The following is a 23,592-nucleotide window of genomic DNA, read 5'->3' as shown; positions in this document are numbered from 1 at the left end:
CACGACTGGACCTGAAGCCCAGCCTAGATGGCATGTTCATTCCTGGTTGCTCCCAGCACCAGGTCTCCAATAGAGGGACTGGCTGTGACATTCAATCGGTAAAATTTAGTAAAGGTAGACGGAGAAGACCACATGGCTGCCCCACAAATCTCCTTCAGAGAGGCACCCCGCCACAAGGCCTGTGAGGTTGCCGTCCCTCGTATTGAGTGTGCCCTCGCAGTGTCCTAGCAGTGGTGGCCCATCCTTTTCCTTATAGGCCAGTTGGATTGTCTCCACAACCCAATGCGATACCCTCGCCTTAGATAGTGGCTTCTCCAACATTCTGATTTAAAGCATACAAACAACTGATCAATTTGTCTGAACACCTTTGTGCACTGTAGATACACTGATAGTGTTCTCACCAGGGAAATTAGTGACTGTTTTCATTTCATAACTTTCTTGTGGAAGGAAAAATGGATGAAGCTAAACTGACTGATTTAGGTGTACTTCAGACAGCACTTTTGGCAGAAAAGCTGGTTAGGGTGCAATTTAACCCTCTGAACCCTCTGGCATGAACCTACAGCAGTTTTGATGGACTGAGAGATCCTGGAGTTCCCCTCTCCTCTTAGGGGAGGTTACTGCCAATAGGAAGGCTGTCTTTAGAGATAGCCATTTCAGGTCCACAGATTCAAGGGGCTCTAAAGGGGGGTGCTGTAGTGCTGTCGGGACTTGATCTCACTGGGGCACAGTAGGTCTTATTTTGCATGCTGTGCATCTTTGAGCCCCCTTAAGGAATTGAGAGATCAGGCCACAGCAATGCTCTGATAGTTTGTGATCCCCCACTCGAGCAGCCTTAACTGCTGGCATCATGCTGAGGGTGGTGGGAGATTTCCCTGCATCCAGGTGCTCCTGCAGGAACTATCACAGACTGTAGATGTGAGGGGATTCACCTTGTGCGTCTCACACCAAGACTGAAACACCCTTCCAGGGTCCTGACCACTCTATCCGGTAGTCCCATGGCTGTTAGCCCAGCCCGTCAGGGGCCAGGCCCAGAGTCTGAGACCCTGAGGGAAGGGGTGGAACAGCCTGCCCTGTGCCTGAGGAGGCTGCCAAGAGACCTATGGCAACATTAAAGGAGCTGCAGGAATATCTGACAAGTACTGATTACTCTCTGCATGTGACAACAATCTCTTTTATTCTTCACATGCCTGGATATGGGGGAGGGTGGCTAGACGGAAGCCCTTTCTCAGAAAAAACATTCAAGCCCAACTAAATCACCCCAAACCATGTGGCAAAATGTGTTATGGTCTGATGAGACCAACTCCAAAAGGTATAATAATTCCATAATTCCAAAAGGTATGTTTGGTCGAAAAAAAAAAGCACATCTCCAAAAGAACACTATATCGACTGTGAAGAATGGTGGTGGCAGCACGCTTTAGGGCTGCTTTTCTTCAGCCAGAACTGGGGCATTTATCAAGGTGGAGGGAATCATGAATAGCTACAAAAAGCCAGTCGAATTTAGTGCAAAACCTTCAGGTGTCTGCTAGTAAGCTGAAGATGAAAAGGAGTTTCACCTTTCAGCATGACAATAACCAAAAGCATATATCCAAATCAACAAAAGACTGGCTTAACCAAAAGAAGTTCAATGTTTTTGAGCCTAGACTTGAATCCAACTAAGAATCTTGGGAGACCTGAAGTGGGCTGTGTACAGGAGATGCCCTTACAATTTGATGGATCTAGAATGTTTTTTGCAAGAAAAAGTGGGAAAATATTGCCAAGTCAAGATTTACCACACTGATAGACTCTTTCCCAAAAAGACTGAGTGGTGTAATAAAATCAAAAGGTGCCTCCATAAAGTATTAGTTTAGGGGTGTGCACACTCATGTAACTAGGTTATTCTAAGTTTTTTTGATTTTTCCTTTTTCCCTAAAATGTTTCTGATTGTTTTTGACTTTATTTGTATACTTTGCAATTTCACATTAAAGGTGGGAAAAGATCTGACATGATTTATCTGAGTATCATTCTTTTACTTCACAAAAGCCTGCCACTTTAAAAGGGGTGTGCAGACTTTTTATATCCACTGTACAGGTCAAGAGCTTCAGTTAATATTTACATCAATCATCAGAATGGGGAAACTCTGGCTGAAACACCTTGACTGGTCTGAGCTGACAGGAAGTCTGTAGTAACTCAAATAAGCACTCTTTGCAACCGTGGTGAGCTGAAAAGCATCTCAGAATGCAAAACACATCAAACCTTGAGGTGGATGGGCTACAACAGCAGAAGACCACATCAGGTTACACTTCTGTCAGTCAAGAACAAGAATCTGAGGCTATCATGGGCAGTGACTCACTGAAACCTGACAGTTGAAAATTAGAAAAAATTAGATCATCTGGTTTGTTTCCAGTCTTCAACTGTCCAGTCATCAAAGTAAAGAAAGCAATGCTATATAAATCCATAAATTAAGACAAATAAGACCATATTCAGTTAAGAATGTATAAGATGTATAAAAGGAGGATGGTCCAGTTCTGATGCTTACGTGCCCATTGTAGGAGCTTTCTTCGGTGGACAGGGGTCAGCATGGGCACTCTGACCGGTCCGCGGCTATGGACCAAGAAGCAATGGAAGAAGCTGGCCAGGCCTGATGAATCACATTTTCCTTCACATCATGTGGAAGGCCGGGTGCATGTACATCGCTTACCTGGAGAACAGATGGCACCAGGATGCGCTATAGGAAGAACGCAAGCAGGCGAAGACAGTGTGATGCTCTGGACAATGTTCTGCTGGGAAACATTGGGTCCTGGCATTCATGTGGATGTTACTTTGACTTGTACCACCTACCCAAACATCGTTGCAGATCAAGTACAGCCCTTCATGGGAACGGTATTCCCTTTAGGCAGTGGCCTCTTTCAGCAGGATAATGCGTCCTGCCACACTGCAAAAACTGTTCAGGAATGGTTTGAGAATAGTTTTGCACTGGCAGGGCGTAAGGGTTCAAGGTGTTGACTTGTCCTCCAAATTCCCCAGATCTCAATCCGATCAAGCAGCTGTGGGATGTGCTGGACAAACAAGTGAGATCCATGGAGGCCTCACCTCACAACTTACAGGACTTAAAGGATCTGCTGCTAATGTCTTGGTGCCAAGTGTTTTCATAAGTATTTTACACAATTTTGTATTCTCATGTTTGCTGAAAAAATAGAACCATTTCTCTTGTATATTCCAAGGTTGAGAGAGAGAAATATTTAAATATTTTACTTCACAGTAAATATATGTCTTTTTGCTTTCTGGTGCTTCATCGTTCTAGTAAAACTGTTCTATGAACCAAATAGCACTGGTTAATTAAACTATATTCAAACTATTCAAATAAAAACAAACATTTTAGGGCATGATTTAAAATGGCTATTGGATGCTGATAATCTCTGTGATTCCTAGACAAGAGCTGTGAATTTTTTTCTGAATGAGATCTCTGTCTTTGTGCCACAGGCAGGCTATGTTATTAAATCTGTTTTGTCTACTCCCTTCCCTGTGTTAGTCCATCATGGGCTTTTTTCTCCTCCTGTTTTCGTCTTTTTCTTCAAATGATGGAGAGTAAAAAAGAGGGGTTTTATTTCCCCAGAGACCGATGCCTGATGACTCATCTCTGTTGTGTGGGAGTCGGTGTACAACTGAAACGTGTCTGACCAGGCTTCAATAAAGGAAATCATGATGACTTCTATTTTGTTGACAGAGAATGCTGGAGAAAGGAAGGAAAATTAAACATCGAGAGGAGGAACAGCAGAAAATGATGACTCAAACACAGCAAAGAAACATGCCCTTTAAAAAAAAGAGTAAATATATTGAGGTACGAAGATGGACATTTTTCCATGTATATATTGCTGACTTCTCTTTACCCAGCTGTTGGTGTGATTTGGAGTGGTATGCTTGGAGTGCTAAACCTAAGCGAAGGATGTACTATTGGAATTGAATGAAGCATTTGACACTATTGACCATAATATTATGAACAGGCTTTAGTCTGTTTTATGTACATGAACATGTAATTCTAAAGTATACTATTTGCTTTCCCTTCCATGCTCTTGACATACAATTGAAGACTGTGTGAAAGACAAGAAAGCTTGAATAAATAGAAAAATCGTTCTCTCAAATTATGATAAAAGAGAAATACTGATGTTGGACACTAAGTCCCTCTGCAGTAAGGTTGCTAATTTCACCCTGGATCTTGACGGCTATTCTGTGCAACCACAGGCTACAGTTCAAGGCTTTGTATAACTCTTGTTGCTTGCCACACCAGCTCTTTGTGGATTTAATCAAAGTCAAAGTCTAAAGGTTGCTTTATTGGCATGACATATATTGCCAATCATTATTATTATTATTATATATAAACACACACACATATATATGTGTGTGTTTATATCGATGGCCTCGATGGCCAAGTGATGCCTAATATAACACACAAACACGTATGTACATATATATATATATATATATATATATGTACATACGTGTGTGTGTGTTATATTAGATGATGTGGTCACTCACTGTCCCTCACCTAGTGGCAGGTGTGTGTGTGTGTGTGTGTACAGTGTTGGGGCAGTAAGTGGAGCAGTTTGTTGGTATCTGAGAGGCAGCTATAATTGTGAATGATTTTTTCATTTTGGTGAAGAATTCAGTTCGAATGTGGTTATGTTTAGTGCACTTAGTGAGAAAGTGCGGCTCTGTCTCTACTTTATTTAGCGCACACTTCTGGCACAGTCTCTGCTCTCAGGGCAGCCAGGATTGTCTGTGTCAGCGTGTCTCGATGGCCAAGTGATGCCCACAGTAAGTTTTTTTAAGTTTTGGATCAGTGTTTAGGGCCAATAGGTCAAATAGTTTACTTTCAGTGTTTGTGTAATTTGGTTCATTCTAATTGGGTTTGCAAATTTCTTCTGTTCCTGAGTCTTTAGTGTGTGTTAGTGGTGTGTTGGTGGTGTGTTTAATCTATATATAAGTATAAGTACAAGTACACCTCTGATTGTGTATTTGAAAAAAAAAACAATGAAAATAAGACACTGACACTGAAGAACTTGTACACATTTTTATAACCTAGGGTTAGGGTTAGATTAGACTTTAGACTTTAGATTTACTTTAGACTTTCACACCCTGCTGCCTCTTTTAGCTAGTGCAGAATGTAGCAGCCTGCTTCCGTACCAGAAAAAGAAAGTCAGAACACATTACCCAAATCTTATTCAAATTACACTGGCTTTTAGGTTCACCATTGACTACAAATTGCTTATTATGTTTAAAGCCACTTTAAACTTACACTTAATGGCCAATAGTATTTGGACATCTGACCATCACACGCATATGTGAGACTTCCCCAAACTGATGCCACAAAGTTGGAAGCATACAATTGTCTACAATGTCTTTGTATGCTGTAGCATTAAGATTTCCCTTCACTGGGACTAAAGGGCCCATTCGTGTTTGTTTATTCATTCAGTCATTCATTCATTCTGCCCTATAACAGAACAGCTTCACTACCATAACTACATATAGTTCAGTACCTGTTCATAATGACATGGGGGTTTAGTCATTTGAACAGAGTAACATCTGGTACTTTCCTTTGCCAACAAGACTTCAAGTAAGTTGTAAATTTTATGTGTAAGCAGGAAAGAGTCTAACCTCAGTTCTTGGATGATTTCATTATGTGTTTGAGAATTTGCATGAATCTTTGGGTGGTATGAGGGAATATGTTTGACATGGCTTGCCTTCAAGAATGTGATTAATTCCTGTGCTGTAAATTGGGCCCATTATGGCTGACAAGCTCCTCAGATATTCTGTAGCAAGGGAAGTGATTTTGCAGCACTTGAATGGTCCTGTCTATGGAGTCTAATACCTGCACTTCTGGCCACTTAGAAGAAGCACCGACCACAACCTTGTATGTGTATCCTTTGCTTGGCCCCACAAAATCTAAGTGTATCCACTGCCATGGTTTATTTGGCCTGACCCATCAGTCGGAGAGGTGCATCACACAACATTTTCCAGTGATGCCTGTCACACAATGTCCCGCCAATCACAGGCTATCATACATAATTGCAGACTATGGCCTTCATTTTCACAGTACCAGCATGGCAAGTGTGTAGCTATGTATTCCTTTGCCTTTAGCCAACTGGAAAATGGCTAATGCTGAAACAATCCCATGTGGAGACTTATAGCAGAATAGATCTGTCTCTGTAGTGATTGTGAGGATCTTCCTCAACTTGTTATCACCCCATATCTGGATGTAGGCATGGGACTGGTGGGACAAGACATGGGACACGTCTAACTTGCTAAAACAATGTTTTCCAGATAAGGATGTGAGATGGTCTAATATGTGGTATTGGGTAATGCTCAATGTGGAAGACATGTTTCATGGTTACTTTGAAGTCACCACAAATACACACTGATCCATTCTTTTTCACCACTGGGATAATTGTAATGGCACAGTCGTTGTACTGCACTGGTGACATCATCAACTTTTGGACATTGAGTATATGGGACAATTCTGGGCTGGCAGAACTTTCTGGTCGGGCTTTATTCAAGAGCCTCAATTGACGTTCACATCAAACATCAGAATAAAGAAAAGTGTGATCTCTGTGAGCGTGTCGTGGATGTTGGTACCAGATGTGCTGGTTTGAGTATTTCAGAAACGACCGATCTCCTGGGATTTTTGCACACAATGGTATCTAGAGAATGATTTACATACCGTTTACTACACTATAGACTACAAATTACATTAATCTGTACTCATTCAAATGTGTGCCTGGATTCTGATTCCCATTACAGGTAATTTTACTAGAAGATTAAATATACACATATATTACTATACCGTAGCTTCTGACAGACACTGGTTTGAGAACGGGATTTCTGGATGCACGATTTCAGTGATCATTTTTGCCATGAGCGTGCAGGTCAATCCACAGAAATGCAGTCTGGCATTCAAACCCATCAGAGCTTTCATGGATTACTGTAACAGATGTGCATCAAGCCTGCCAAATCAAGTTCTCTGCTATGGAAGAAAGGGAGGTTGGTTGACATGTTCTGCTACTCCATGAGAGGCACTGTCTTTGAGAAACTAGTTAAGAGCCTGGGGAAGACCTTCAACTGCTCCCCGAGGGACACTGCATCAATCCAACACACCACATATCCTGTAGCCTTTGCTGGTGAGCGAGATCCCACTCTCCACAGTCAAGCTCTTCCAGAGGAAGATAAGCCACTACCTTTGCAGGTGGTTGGGGCTTCCATGCAACTTGAGCACCATCACTCTCTATGATAACAACAAGCTGCCATTCAGAAACAAGATGCTGCAGTATAGGGACCCTGAAAAGCTGAAGATCTCACAGAGGGCATCGAAAATGAGGACCAGGAGAAAGTATTCAGTCAAGCTGGGAGAGTGACAGGTGAGCCACAAGACACTGGTTGGATCAATTCAAAAATCAGAGAGATAGACAGGCACGAGACCATGGAGGGCTTTGAATGTAATGACGAGAAGTTGATATTGAATGTGGGAAGCGATAGAAAACCAGTGTAACTAACAGAGAACGGGTGTAATATGATCAGATCAACTAGTGATTGTAAGTACTCTAGCAGCCGAGTTTTGAATGCATTGAACTTTGTCTATGGTTGTAGCTGATAGACCAATAAAGGAAGCACTGCAATAATCAATATGAGAGCTAAGGAAAGCATGAACTACTGCTTTAGCATCACCAATATTTAAGAAAAAGCAAAGTTACAAAGGTGAAAAAAAGAGAGATTTTAACAGAAAAATCAGTTTGGATATTTGGCTTTAGGAGCATACTAGCAGTACCTCTATTTTGTCTGTGTTTAATTTAGGAATTAGATTAGATTAGCCTTTTTGTCTACCTTAGGAGACATTTGTCTTGGGCAAACGGGAGAACATAGTTGACGTTACAATACACATACACAATCAAACTACATTGACATGCAATTGCACCCAGATCTGTATAAACTGCAAAACAAATACACCATACAATAACCAACATACATGTAACATACACAAATGCCATACATCGGTTACTGCACAAATGCCCTATACCTAATATTGCCCAAAAACCCTACACTTAAATGTTACACAAATACCCGAAACTAAGACATTTCACACACACACTTCATCTCTTACTGTTCAGTAATTTGATTGACCCTATCGGATAATGGATTCAATGGCTGCCCTGTGAAACAATAACATAGTGCTTATATCTGCTCCATGGACCTTAAGCCTTCACAAAAAAACGCAAACGCTGGCTAACTCGTGAGCAAACATACTCCACTTGATGAGCCCACTGTAACTGAAAATCAAATTGAATCCCCAAAATACGTATATGTTGTTACCTGCTCAACTCTCTCCCCATAGAATCTGGGCTGTGGTCACCACCAGGGGATTTCCTGGAATCAAAAACCATTTCTTTAGTTTTTTTTTTTTTTTTTTGAAGTTTAACATCAGGTTGTGCTCCTTACACTACTGCACAACCTCTTCTATCTATGACTTACACATAGCACTATGTGAATCTATTGTCAATAAACTGAGTATGGCTGTGTCATCCAAAAATGTAATAATGTAATTATTTGTATACTGGATTCTACAATCATTTGTGTATAGTGTAAAAAGAATGGGGGAGTTTACACAGCCTGTGTATGTATCCTTCATCCAAAGCATTAGATCAGAAATGCATGCTGAAAAACCCTGAATTGTTGGAATGATGGGGGACCTATGATTGTGAACTGTGTTAGAACTTGCACTAACATGTTATGCTGATGACATTTAGTTATATGTTTTCATCACATGCTACGTGTTTCTGTGACTATGAAAAATGTGTCCATCAACATTGGGTAAAAAAAAGAGGAGGCCAAGAACTGAGCATTGGGACACATCTTGAATGATAGAGATAGTGGATGATTTATGTTTTCTTAAAGTGACAGGCATCATTTTGTTGGAAACATATGATGTATAACATATAAATCATTCTAGGACAATGGCTGTAATACCTATAGATGAGAGACAGAAAAGAAGTATATCACAGTGTACATGTAGTACTGTGATGTGCATGAAAACCTGACTAAAGAGGCTCATAAATTATTATTATTTTCAGCAAGAAATGTTTAAAGTTGCATGGTCACACTTTTCCCAGCACTTTAGCCAAGAACGAAAGGTTGGTATGTGTCTGTGTGTGTGTGTGTGTGTGAAATTTCCAGGAGATCAGCAGTTTCTGAAATATTCAAACCAGCCCATTTGGTACCAACAACCACGCCACGGTTAAAATCACAGAGATCACATTTTTTCCCCATTCTGACGTTTGATGTGAACATTAACTGAAGCACTTGATCTGTATCTGCGTGATTTTATGCATTGTGCTGCTGCCACATGATTGAATGGTTGGATAACTGCATAAATGAGCATGTGTATAGGTTTTCCTATTTTTATATTTGAGTTCTTTTAATTTCTCCTCCAGCGGCATTTGGAAAATAAGATAAAATGGCATAAATAATCCAACTCATTCACATTCAGCACACCTGGGACTGTATTTCACATGCACATTCTCAATCACTGAGGCGTCAGTGAAGCCTGGATTAAAAATATCAGTCCACGTGCACAAGAAATCTGGGGGGCAGAGATTACACTCTCTGTAATGACCTGACACGATTGTTACTAATAGGCTGGTTGAATCTACAGCCTGGGCTAGAAAGAAATCAGCACCAGCCTCGCTTCTTTAAGCTTTTCTTTGTGTTCTTCTCATGACCATTGGTGGTGCTGTTGCTCTTGGTTCCTCAAATGTCCATGAATCTGACTTTTGTTAACAGCAAATAATCTGATGTGATGCCTAATATGAAACCTTATACTAATGTCTTTTTTATCTTTGAAAGCAATGGGGGTTTATCCGTGCTAGCCCGTTTTTCTCAATGCTGTTCTTGCAACTAGTCACAGAGGGGTCCACATTAGGAGCTTCATTGCTGAGAAAATCAAATGTGTTTGAAAATATCAGAACCTTGGCATTTAACAAGCATATGGATCAAAGAAAGTGAGAAAGTCAGGGCCAGCATCATGAAAGCAATTGCCAAATACAGCTCTCTTTGCTACCACTGGCCTTGTCAAACTGGCATGAAATTACACATCCTATTTGGCACCTGGATGTGTATGTCCCAGTAATTAGATCAGAGCTCTGAGTTATTGGAAGACAGATGGTAAGCTGTTAAAACACAGACAGCAAAAAAAAGTCCTCTTTTGCAACATAGTTCCAGACGGAGACAGATTTAGTAATGATTGGTGAAGAAAAGCTTATTAAAAAATTACATATTTTACACTTCCATGTTTGTTCATGATTTTTTTTGTTGAACGGCTGCCTAGTTTTTGCACTAAAAAGGGAAAATATTATCTTTTTTTATTAAATTGGTGCTGTACTGTAAAACAAAATAATTTCAAGAATGTGTCAGTAAATATTAATTACTACAAATTACAAAATACAAATTACCAAATTTCTTGGGGTTTTTTGGGTCGGGGTGGGGTGTGTTGGGTCTGGGTGGGGTGTGTTGGGTCTGGGTGTGGTGGGGGTGGGGTGTGTTGGGTCTGGGTGTGTTGGGTCTGGGTGTGGTGGTGTGGGGTGTGTTGGGTCTGGGTGTGGTGGGGTGTGTTGGGTCTGGGTGTGTTGGGTCTGGGTGTGGTGGTGTGGGGTGTGTTGGGGTGGGGTGTGTTGGGTCTGGGTGTGGTGTGTTGGGTCTGGGTGTGTTGGGGTGGGGTGTGTTGGGTCTGGGTGTGGTGGTGTGGGGTGTGTTGGGGTGGGGTGTGTTGGGTCTGGGTGTGGTGTGTTGGGTCTGGGTGTGTTGGGGTGGGGTGTGTTGGGTCGGGGTGGGGTGGTGTGGGGTGTGTTGGGGTGGGGTGTGTTGGGTCGGGGTGGGGTGTGTTGGGTCTGGGTGTGGTGGGGTGGGGTGTGTTGGGTCTGGGTGTGGTGGGTCGGGGTGGGGTGTGTTGGGTCTGGGTGTGGTGTGGTGGGGTGTGTTGGGTAAAAAGCTGGTAACTCGATGTATTTTCAATCATATTTTTTAGGTTAGTGAAATGATTCGAGGAAAGATTGGCCCCCAGCTTATCAGAGTAGCTCTCTTAATTATTCTTTGTGCACTTGCTATAAAAGCAGCATGTGCTATGGTTCTCATAATGTGCTTCTTGGTTTGTGATGGGATTTATTTGTAATTGTTTTTGAAATTGAATGTGATTGGTTCATTCTGAGCACAGCCACATCCCTAATTATAAAAGGGTGTGCACACTTACTGTATGCAACCAGATTGTTGTACGTTTTTTTTCCCTAACTAAAATGTTTCTGATTGTTTTCAGATGCTACCAAAATCAGGCCAAACTGTGCAGATCTCAACAATGTCTTCAGCACTTCAGAGATCCGGCCTCCATGGGAGCGTGGCCAGAAGGAAGCCAGTTCTGAGAAGGGCCATGAAAATTTGTGGTCTAATGAGACTAAAGTTGAGCCATTTGAAGGTTGCTTTTCATCTGGAGGAACTAGAATGCTTATTGCCATCATAGGAATAATGGATGAAGCCAAATATAATTAAATTGATGAGGAGAACCTGTTCCAGTCGGCCTGCATTTGCATCAGTTCCTGACCTCACTAATGTTCATTTGCATTTAGGGTGAACATATATGTTCCAACAGGACAATGAGCCAAAACACAGGGCAAATGCTAGAAAGAAATGGCTTGGAAAAAAAAAAAAAAAAAGGTTTGTGTTTTGGAATGGCTGAGTCAAAGCCCAGACTGTCAAACCCAATTGAAAATCTGTGACCTGACAACTGCTGTCCACCAACGTTTTCCATCTCGTTTGGCAGAGAAGAAGAAAATCTGCATTGAGGAATGGAAGAAAGTGACAAAATCAAAATGTGCAAAGCTCATAGAGACACATCTAAGAGAACTAAAAGCTGTAATTGCTGCAAAAGGAAGAAAAAGAAAGGTACCTTAGTGTGTATGGCATTTTGTCTGTTCAGATAGACTTTTAATGATCCCTGGAGACTGTCCATAACATATAACTAATATCTATGTCACTGTACTTAGGAAAACTGCTCTGGTGATCAAGAAGAAAAGGATGTAATCCTTCTTTTCCTGTCAAAATGTTCATGAATTCCCCCTCTCACCGTGCACTTCACAAGTCCCACTGCTACTTCCACGTTCTTTCATTTTTCCTCCCATTGTCACGTGCTTTGTGTTTTTATTTGAGTCTTGTCTTTGCCCCTGTCTTGTCACTAGTACATCTCCATATTGTGTCACTATAGTACTCACCAATTCCCTGTTAATTTGTCCTTAATTAATGTGTGTATTTAAGCTTTCCTCTCTTTCTCACAAAGTCATTCATTGTATGTTCATTTCTAAGACTTGATTTCAGTTTATGATTTGCCCTCGTTACATCCAATTATAGATTGTTTGGGATTTTACTTAACGCTTCAATTAATTATAATTCTACTTATTTGAGTATTTTTAGCACATTGTGCCACACATCAACTGGGTCCAGATCGTCTCCTTCCCATGGGCATTATTTAAAGGTGTGCCACTTCAGGAAGTCTATGCTTCTGCTACTTGGGTGTCACTTTTTCCAGGATCAACAAGGTTAACATCACACCTGGTGTGAGTGCGGCAGTCTTTTAATACCTTTCCATATAGTCCTAGTCCTAAGGTAGGTTCTCTTCTTTGTGATCATTGGTCAGGTGATTCTCACCATCCTTGGCAGTAAGGAGGACTGACAGTGAATGCTAGTCGTGTATGTAACTATTGTGCTAGGGAAAGATTGTTGTATATTAGCAGAATATTAGCAGAATCACTGATTCTCATTATAGTCCTCAAAAGGTCTTTGTGTCTGTGCCAATCTAATTTCAAATTAGATCACTTCAGATTGTTAAAGTCAATGGCACTTAGGAAATTTATCAGACAAACTATCAAGACTAAAGTAGACATCAAGCCAGAATGGAACAGACTACGTCGATCTGTTTATACTTTCAGTGTGTGGTGTGTTTTAATTGGCATGTTCACTATGTATCAAACACGCTTTGTGTTCGTGTATTGTTTCTTTAATTTACCAATTAGTCTGATTGAAATATTATGCCTCAGCAGATACGCTGTTGAACAGTGTTGTTTTGTGTATTTTAATGTCTTATCTATAGCATGATGGGTTTGAAATGCGTATTATTTCTGTTGTGTGTAGGTATGTTAGTTATACATACAATCCCATCCCCAATGAATTCACCACGACTCATGAAAATAAGGAATTTTTTCCATTGAATTCGAGTCTATAAGCTCATTTTAATAGGAATGTCCAAAACTCAGCATCCTGATTTCCTGAGGTCAGTGGACATGGAGTTGATTTCTCTAAATGTAACTCCATCAAATCATCCTGGACAGAGAAATTAGCAAAATAAAGTTTTTTTTAAAAAAAAAATAAAACACCAAACCATGACAAAACCATCTACCAAAATAATGTGCAATGTGTTACTAGAAAATAATTCACCCATTGCTATTCTCGTCATCTAAACTCTTTCAGCTTTATTTCCAGGTTTTACTCTCAGATCAGAGGTGTCAATATGGACAAAACCATTTGACCTTCCTATGCAAACGTCATTGAACAAGGAACATTCACGTGATCCACACTGTTCCTTATACCTTGATGACAGTTTTGCCATAGATACATGCTCACTCAAAGAGTTCCAGCTATTTATTTCTTCCTTCTCCATATTTCACCTAGCCTTGCAGTATACATGGAGTATCATACATCCTGGCTCAAACATAGCCTTTTTGGGCATGTCAGTGAAGGCAGAAGATTTCTCTTTGAAAACCACCATCCATTTCAAACCTACCGACTCTCAATCCTATTTATATCCATGTCTGCCATTTCAACGTATAGATTTTTACAAATATAGAAGTTAACAGTTTCTGCCACTTCGGGATTGCACTGACCTGTAGTAGTGGTTGTTATTTTTGTTGGGGTTAAGCTGAAACCCCTTAGGAATGATGTTCTCGCTCAAACATCTACAAATAAATATCATGTCAGTTCAGTCAATTGGAAAGTTGCACCTTTATTCTCTGGGGTTCTATATTTTTTCGAGAGATGAGAAGAGAAAAATGCAGTAAAAGGAAAACTATAAAGTCCTTCAAGAAAGAAATGCGGTTTGGTGCAGCAGTGTGTATTTCACAAAAATCAGCAAAAATCAAAGATTTTGATTATGATGAAGAAAGCACATGCACACATGCACACTAGTTTTAGGCACATGTAAATATATGATGCCTTCATAAATAATAGAATTAAACATTTCCACATTAAAAAAAAAATCGATTCAAGTGCAGTAAACAGTAATAAATTAAACGAAGTCAGCAATACATGTGACAACCCTTTCCTGCTTTTTAAAAATACATCAGTAGATTCAGGTACAGTCCAGTACAGGTACAGTTTCAAGTTCAGTCCTCTAGTTGTTACGTGACTCAGAGACAAGATTAGGATCCATGTGCGAGAGGTTAATTAAAATAATAATCCACAACCCAAAACTCGATGTGAAAAGCAGGCCTGTTTCAATACACATATATTTCAAGGTAGACAGAGCCGATAAGGAGATCCAAACAGTAGTCAGAGTCCAGGCAGAGTCAAAACACAATAAACACTAAGATCCAAATCCAAACAGGTTAACAAAGGAAGGACATACACAAAGTTCAAGGAAAAATTCAACAGCATTCAACATCCAACAATGTTTTTTTTTGTTTGTTTGACTGATTCAGTAATGAAGAGGTCATAAAATAAACATCTAAAACAAACAGACTGAACGATGTTTTCAGGCAAAATAGCATAGCTGCTTTTAAATTAAATATCATCTTTTTTGATCATCAGACTTACAGAAGTAAAAAAAAAAGTTTCTTTTCACATGAAAATGTGCATCATCTCACTAAAGTATAATTGCTCAGTACTTTTTCCAACCCTGTGTGTGATTAAAACCAGTAGCCATGTTTGCTAGCAAGCTAGCTAATTGGTATCTACTATATCAGGTTTAATAGATAATTGGGCTTCATTTGAGGACAAGTCTGGCCATTTTGTACGAGATGGTATCCATCTTACTCAGGAAGGTGCTGCTCTTATTTCCTGAAAATACAGTAGCTCAGTGAAAGCGTACTTAATCACTGATGATACAAAGCCAGGGCCATGCAGCAGACAACAAAGCTAAACTGACCGTCTACTAGCTGCCTTCAGCTGTCAATCAAGTTCCACTGTGGTTTTGTTCACTGAACTAAACATAAACGATAATGTAGAAAATCTCCGAAAGTTTGTCCTAGTAAGCTGCAGTACCTTGCATAAGTATTCACCCCCTTAAAATGTTCCACATTTTGTAGCTGGTGCAACCAAAGCAGTTGTGCTGTTATTTGCATATAATGGAAATGTTTCCATTCTGTCAATAGTCAGCTAATTTTTTTACAGTGCACAGAGGGGAGGATTGGTATGGTAGCCAAGATGGCTGGCTCACATTGCTATGCATAGAATATTACCAATAATCTAGGTTTCTGAGATATATCCTTTCCTTACAATTGCAATACACAGGACAACTTACTGTGTTGAAGTTGATGTGTTGGAAGCAGGAAAAATGGGCAAGTGTAAGGATCTGAGTGACTTTGACCAGGGCCAAATTGTGATGTCTAGACGACTGGGTCAGCTCTTGTGGGGTGTTCCCAGTACACAGTGGTTAGTACCTACCAAAAGTGGTCCAACGAAGGATATCAGGTGAACTAGCGACAGGGTCATGGGCTCCCAAGGCTCATTGATGCACGTGGGAAGCGAAGGCTAGTCCGTCTGGTCCAATCCCACAGAAGAGCTACTGTAGCACAAATTGCTGAAAAGTTAATGCTAGCTGTGATAGAAAGGTGTCAGAACACATACTGTATCACAGCTTGCTGTGTATAGGGCTGTGTAGCCACAGACCTGTCAGAGTGCCCATGCGAGCATCAGAACTGGACCATGGAGCAATGGAAGAAGGTGGCCTGGTCTGATGAATCATGTTTTATTTTACATCATGTGGACGGATGGGTGCGTGTCCGTCGCTTACCTGGGGAAGAGATGGCACCAGGATGCACTCCAGAACACAAGCTGGCGGAGGCAATGTGATGGTCTGGGCAATGTTCTGCTGGGAAACCTTGGGTCCTGGTATTCATGTGGATGTTGCTTTGACAAGTACCACCTACCTAAACATTGTTGCAGACCAAGTACACCGCTTCATGTACACATTTTGTCCCATTTTGAATTTATATTTCACAGTAGTTATCTGTGGAACAGGTTTTGATGCAGTCATTTTTATTTTTCTCCCCTGTCTGCTAAAATAAATTCAAATCAAATTCCCTTACCCCCCCACTCTCTCTCATTTCATATATAATATATAGGGAGCTATACAGAGAGGCAATGAGACGGTTAAAACGCTAAAAGAGGAGGAGAAACCTGACAAATGGGAAAGGAGCAAGGGAGAGAGAGAGAGAGAGAGAGAGAGATAAAACAGGGGAGAGAGAGTGAGGGACAGGAGAGAGAAAGAGAGAGTGCAGGCATTGAAAAGCAGTGAAAAACAGATCACTGCTGGTGTGATCACTTGTGTGCTTGAGGAGAGTGTGTTGAGTGTTAGTCTTAAGACTGTGTATGTATGTAGGTATGTAGGGATTTGTTACTGAATGGAGACAATATCACTGCGATCCTAAATGAACAACCTCGAAAAGACAACAGCCTTCATAGTAAGTTAGTAAGTCTGCTGTTCGCTGTGGGTCCAGTTGCATTGCTTTCCATTTATCACATTCTCTTTCCTTATCTTGACCTAACAAATAGGTGTGTGTGTGTGTGTGTGTGTGTGTGTGTTTGTGGGTGTTTGTGTGGGTATGTGCACATGTTTTTATATCTTTGTGAGGACTAAATTTCTCACCCAAGGAAAGGATATGAATATATGACAGTTTTGACCTTGTACAGACATTTGGCTTGTCCCCACTAGGAAAACAGAAAAAAAGTTTCCTTTTGGTTCCTGAGCTATTAATTAGCTGCATTAATAGTATTCATATTTTATATATAATGTTTGTGTGTGTGTGTATGTTGTGTGTGCTCTATTCCTGCCATTTAGGAGATCTCTATTGATCTGTGAATTTTTCTTTTAGACTGTAGGTGCAGGAGATCCAACAAACACCTAAGGAGCTCCAATTCTCTGACTCCTTCTCAGTAATCTCTCCCTGCTATGTCTGATCAAATTCTTGTGGACAACTGGACACACTGATGTTGTCTTTCTTGTCATGATTTTAAGACAGAACCCCTAGGGACAAAAGCAAAAAAATAAAGTGGGAGAGAGATTCCGACTCTACTTTCACCTGTCTGGGATCTCCTGACAGACAAAAAAAAGGGGGGGCTCGTGTAGGCTTTCACCCATTCACAGCTTTCTCAGGATTACCCATAAAGGAGGACATTGTGTGAGGTCATTTGGAGCAGGACAAGCATACCGGCGCACACAGAGACTCTAAATGTATGCTCTGCTCTTCTTAGCAGTTCTTCTCCAGCAGGTAACAGTTTTTTGGGGCAAACGGTTACCCTGACCTGAGAAGATGCTGGATCAGAAGGTCCACAACTTCTCGCTAAGTTGCAACCAAAGCATGGAATCCTTTCCGCTCAGCAACCTGTCGAATCTGGAGGCAGGGTTTTGTGTGGGACTGGAGCTGGAACTGGGGCAGAAGAAGAACTGGGCAGCACTGTTGATCATGTTAATTGTGGTCATCACCATCACCGGGAACATTCTTGTCATTATGGCAGTCACATTGGAGCGGAAATTGCAGAATGCCACCAACTACTTTCTCATGTCACTGGCGATAGCTGACATGCTATTGGGCATCCTCGTCATGCCCATCTCCATGGTGACCATCTTGTATGGTGGGTTGGCTGGATTTTATTTCTTCATTATGATGCTATCATTGTATTTTGAAATTTGCAGGTTAATTATAGAAAAGCAAACACTTACTGTAGAGTTTGTAATATACAATATTGCATGGATATGTTTCCATGCCTTTTATTCAAAATGCAGCTGTAGTGGTTTAAAAAATTGTTTTAATCTTAAGTACATCAAGTATAAGTGAGTTAAATTATTAACTCTTAAGCCCTGATATTTTGATATTTACAAATATATACAACTCCGTCCGCCTTTGCATTTGCTCCGAGTGCATCTTTATAATAAAAAAAACAAAACGCAAATATGAATGTAAATGCACAGATTCACTTACACGCAGATGTGAATATACTGTACATTAGCATACAGTATAATTAATCAATATACAGGGTAAACAGTGTTCTATTGGATTCAGATCCGGTGACTGGGAAGGCCACTGAAGAACACTGAACTCATTGTCATGTTCATGAAACCAGTTTGAGACGACTTTTGCTTTGTGACATGGTGCATTATCATGCTGGAAGTAACCAGTAGAAGATGGTAAATACTCAAATAAGCTGTGGCATTCAAGCGATGATTGATAAGTATTAACAGGCCCAAAGTGTGCCAAGAAAACATTCCCCACACCATTACATTACCTCCACCAGCCTGGACTATTGACACAAGGCAGGTTGGGTCCATGGATACACAGTCACTGGATGTTTTTTCTTTATTGCACTATTCTGAGTAAACTCTAGAGACTATTGTTTGTGAAAATCCCAGGAGATCAGCAGTTATAGAAGTACTCAAACCAACCAATCTGCCACCAACAATCATTTTTCCCTATTATGATGGTTGATGTGAACATTACCCGAAGCTGCTGGCTTGTATCTGCATGATTTTATGCACTGCACTGCTGAAATGCGATTGGCTGATTAGATAATTGCATGAATGAGTAGGTGTACAGGTGTTCCTAATAAAGTGGACGGTGAGTGTATGTGTGTATTAGCAGGTGGATTTTAAAGATCTTTAGATCTAGAACCCATAATAAACACATATGAATCTTTGATTTTTGCTGAATAGTGACATGCACACTGCTGCATCAAACTGCTTTATAGATTTCCCTTTACTACACCTTTCTCTTCTCATCTCTTTTATTCCGTGATTTTCATCTCTGCTGTATTTTTTTGCTTTTTTTTTTCCTCTGCCTTTTATTTGAAAATCCCTTCCAGTGTTTTGATGTGTCAGTGCTTTCTTAGAACTTGCTGAAGGGGTCACATGATGTGTTCTGATGGTTACAGAAAGTACAGAATAATGGAGATCAATTAAATCACTCCCTACCTGTGCATATTTAAATGTAACTTTAAATATGGCCGATTGGGAATTCCTTGGATGAGCACAGGACCGACTTTATGATTACAGCAGCAGATCTTTGGTATTCTTTGGCCAAGAATAAGGAGCCATAGTGCAGATAATTATCAGTCATCTGCTACCTGCCAGTGTGAAATTTTCTGTTACCAATTACAAACTTTTAAATGAACATTATGGCACCATTTCTTAAAGGGTTTACATTTTGTTGCCTGGCATTTGCTGAATGTATTTGATGTGTGTGTGTGTGTGTGTGTGTGCATTATAGGTTACTCGTGGCCACTTCCGAACATCCTGTGCCCACTGTGGATCTACCTCGACGTGCTGCTGTCCACAGCATCCATCATGCATCTGTGTGCTATCTCGGTAGATCGCTATATTGCTATCCGCAATCCGATAGCCCACAGCCGCGCCAAGTCCGCTTGGCGTGTCCGTGCCAAGATAACTGCTGTCTGGACCATTTCTGCCAGTGAGTTCCATATACTCCATTGCCATTTCGTGACCTTACTCTTTCCCAGTCCTGTTTTCATTGTCTTCTACTGTTGTTAGAATCTAGCTACTTAATTTGATAGATTTCTAAAGTGATTCTGTCTCCTGTATTTTTTTTTTATTAAGCCTTTCTGTTCATTCCAGATAGCCAGTCAAACTAATTGAGGACAAAATGAGCTAAAAAATGCAACAAAATGGTGACAAAAAACAAAATCCAAAAATAAGGACAACTAGAAGAGAAATAGACGTCTTAGAAATCTGCACATAATAAGGAAAGTAATATCTTGCAATAACTTGGATAATAAGGAAGGCGGTGTATAATCTCCATCAGGGATGTTGTCAAGGATATAGATAGGGCTGGAAACTGTGGGAGAACTAGCAAGATTTGAAAATGCAATTCATCATGACCAATAAAGGGTCTTCAAATGGTTAATTATTCTGAAAAACACCCCCAGGGCTCTAAAACCTTTAAAGAAAACTTTAAGTGGTCATCAATTTGATTTGACCTCGAGCTAATTTTTCCTGCTAACCTAAAACTAATGCCGGAACTAGGTGCAGCTAAAGGTTAACTGCATGTGTTCATTTTAGTTCGTAAATATCTGACTCCAATTTATAATTTTGTTAACCTCTATCTGTTACCAGTTTATAAGGTTAATTTAATGCACATACAATCAATGAAGTTAAGGTGTTGGAAAGGGATTCTGTGTCTCAGTTTCATTACTAATGTGTGCCCAGCTTTATGTAAATCTCTTAATCTGTAATAAAAAGCTTTTCAGTAAAAATGTTACTTAACAATCTGAGAGGCTTATTTTAGACATGCAAGCAATAACTTTTCCAGTTGCTTGTCAGAGCTTTGTTTAAAGACGTCTAACAGGACTTAGGCGAGAAATCTGTTCAACAAACTTATAAGCAATAAGTTGAATTTGGAAAAACTTACACAACCAGTGGCGTTAATAGACCTGAAGCATCAGATGTCTTCAAATGTCTCTACCAGGCAATGGTGCAGGAGCTGTGCTTCCTTTAATGCAGTATGTACTGGCAAAAACAGGTTAGATGAAGGCATTTTCCTGTTCTGCACAGTAATGGGAATATAGGTGGTTCCAGTTGACTCGTAAAAAGGGTTAGGGTTTAGGGTCAGGGTTAGGGGATAGGGTTAGGGTTTATTGTTATTGTTAGGGTTAGGGTTAGGGTCAGGGTTAGGGTTCAGGGTTAGGGTTAGGGTTAGGGTTAGGGTTAGGTTTAGGGGTTAGGGGTTAGGGGTTAGGGTTAGGGTTTAGGGTAACTTTAACCCTAACCCAAGGTGTTCTTTCAATTAAAGAAATTTATATTTATTAACCTAAACTAAAAACAAAATAACAGCATAGAAATTTCAAACATATTTTTCTTGTAACACCATCAATTTCAAAAAAATAAAAAAAATGATTACTACAATGATTTATGAAAGTGCGTATAGCAAAAATTGAAATAAATAAAAGTCTAGGCCAATAGAGATGCCAATATATTGCTGGCTGAATAGGACTGGTTGTAATGATCACATTAATCACTGCAAATATGGTTTAATTTAACAATATTCATTATTCAGCATTATACCAATGTGTGCGTAATTTTGGCTTTATAAAATATACAGTATAAATGCTCACTACATGCGCTTAACCGAACTCTGAATACGGCCATCGAATAATCAGTGTCTGATTCTAGATCCCTGTCTTACTTCTCCACACAGGTATCTCCATGCCCATCCCAGTCCTAGGCCTCCATGACCACACCAAAGTGTTCAAAGAAGGGAGCTGCTTCCTGACAGACAGCTCATTTGTGCTCATCGGCTCCTTCATGGCCTTCTTCATGCCATTGACCATCATGGTGGTAACATACTTCCTGACCATAAGTGCCCTCCAGAGCGAGGCCACACTCTGCCTGGATCGGTTGGTGCCACGCCCCAGGTTTAGCGGTAGTTTGGCACTGGGCTTCCTCCCTTATGAGAAGAAGCTGTTTCTGCGGCGCTCGTTGACCCTCAGCAATGAACAGAAGGCATCTAAAGTCCTGGGCGTTGTCTTTATCCTTTTTGTCGTCATGTGGTGCCCATTTTTTGTTACGAATATCTTGGTGGCTGTGTGTGACTCCACTATCTGCCACGACGACATCATCAGTGGACTTCATAATGTTTTTGTGTGGGTTGGATACCTGTCGTCAGCCGTGAACCCACTGGTCTACACTCTTTTCAATAAAACGTATCGTTCTGCCTTTGCTAGATATGTAAGATGTCAGTATAGAGAGGAGAGAAAACCCCTGAGGCTCATCCTGGTCAACACCATCCCCCCGTTGGTCTACCAGTCAGCACTAGCTGAGGCTCTGGGAGATTTCTCTTCACCACTTACAAGTAAAAAGCCACAACCTTGTAAAAGAATCACTGAGGAAAGTGTTAGTTGTGTGTGAACACATGAGCTGAAGTGTAGTTTGGTTGTGATGATACTTTAGAGTTCTTTTTTTTTTTTTCCATTGTCAACTTCCTGAACATCTGGTGATCTGGTGAACATCTCGTCAGGCCAAGAAACTGAAATCTTCGTGAAATGAAATGTTTACTGTTCACCTCTGCGTATGCCGGGGACAAACATAGGATCTAGGATGAAATCCATACGCAGTCTGCTCCATTGCACCGAAAAAAGATATTTTTGAACAGATATTTATGAAGGATTATGTGGACTTACTACATAGGAAAAGAATGAAATATGAACAAACCAGCCATGTGAAAAATTGAAAATTGATCAAGTTCACAAATTGTATAAAATTGCATTTTATGATGTAAGGTTCTTAGAAGAAAATGCTCTTGGAAATCTTTTCAAAGGATATTATGTGTATATAGAAAGAGCTAAATTGTGCAGAAATGTGATTGGATGTAATGATTTTATAAAATGGGTACCAGTGGCTTGGGTTCCTGATGAGCATTTTACCTCCAATCGTATGGTCTGTCCTGCAAGTATGTAATGTAATCTATTGAAAACACCAAAATATACAGTACATTATACTTTTTTTGTAACATACCGTACAAGCTTACAAAATATTTTCCATATTGTTCTCAATAAAGTTTTCCAGAGAATGAAACCTCTAGTGGCTCCATTACTATTCACAGCTATAACTGTGACTCCTAGGACCGCGTCTTTAATTAAAGTTTACGTCGTTATTATGGGATTATATTTTCTGCTAGGATGAGTGGTGGAATGTTTGTAGGATTTATATTGAATTATTATTATAAACAGCCGATAAACTGATTAGGTTTTGGAATTGAACCAAACACGATCAAGGACACACCAAGGTCAAATAGTCTTTCTTGAATAACTTCTTGACTGCATTTAAATCACAGGTAAATAATCAAAATGGGGAAAGTCTTCAGGCCACGTCAGAAAAATTAAATTGCAACAACCAGCAATAAAGAGCAAAATCACCTGAAAAATCGAGAGTAATTTTTTTGGAAATTATTTTGTTTCTCTAAATTTAAAAAAAAAAACTAATCCTTATTTATGTGAGCATTTCTGTGAGTTATTTAAAAACAATCAATGTCACCAGACAATATCTTTATGATCTCATATATTTTTAAACATGTATCATATCAAAATCTATTCGCTGACAAAAATAATATTCCTTTTATACAGTCAAGCCTCCACACTTGAAAACAGTTTGACTAATTTGCAAACTAATGTTCTAGTTAATTGCTATGCCACGTATTTGTTCTAGATTTTTCTGATTTTTTTTTTAAAATCAATGTCACCAGATAGTATTATTACTATCGCATTTATTGTATGAAAAATCTGTCTGCCTAGCTCAGAGCAGTTTATTTT

The 23,592-nt window shown here is 40.0% G+C and overlaps 1 protein-coding gene across 1 annotated transcript; it reads left to right on the top strand.

Moving 5' to 3' along the window:
* Positions 1-17,001: 17,001 nt before the first annotated feature.
* On the top strand, positions 17,002-22,791 carry htr2aa (5-hydroxytryptamine (serotonin) receptor 2A, genome duplicate a). Its single transcript, XM_026911019.3, has 3 exons — positions 17,002-17,910; positions 19,539-19,739; positions 21,483-22,791. The coding sequence occupies exons 1-3, from the start codon at positions 17,589-17,591 to the stop codon at positions 22,190-22,192; spliced, it is 1,233 nt and encodes a 410-aa protein (XP_026766820.3). The 5' UTR covers positions 17,002-17,588; the 3' UTR covers positions 22,193-22,791.
* The last annotated feature ends 801 nt before the right edge of the window (positions 22,792-23,592 follow it).

The sequence above is a fragment of the Pangasianodon hypophthalmus genome, chromosome 5 (assembly GCF_027358585.1).
Source record: "Pangasianodon hypophthalmus isolate fPanHyp1 chromosome 5, fPanHyp1.pri, whole genome shotgun sequence".
In the NCBI taxonomy this organism is placed as follows: Eukaryota; Metazoa; Chordata; class Actinopteri; order Siluriformes; family Pangasiidae; genus Pangasianodon; species Pangasianodon hypophthalmus.
The sequence above is the reverse complement of the archived record's forward strand: the minus strand, read 5'-3'. Positions and strand labels throughout refer to the sequence as shown.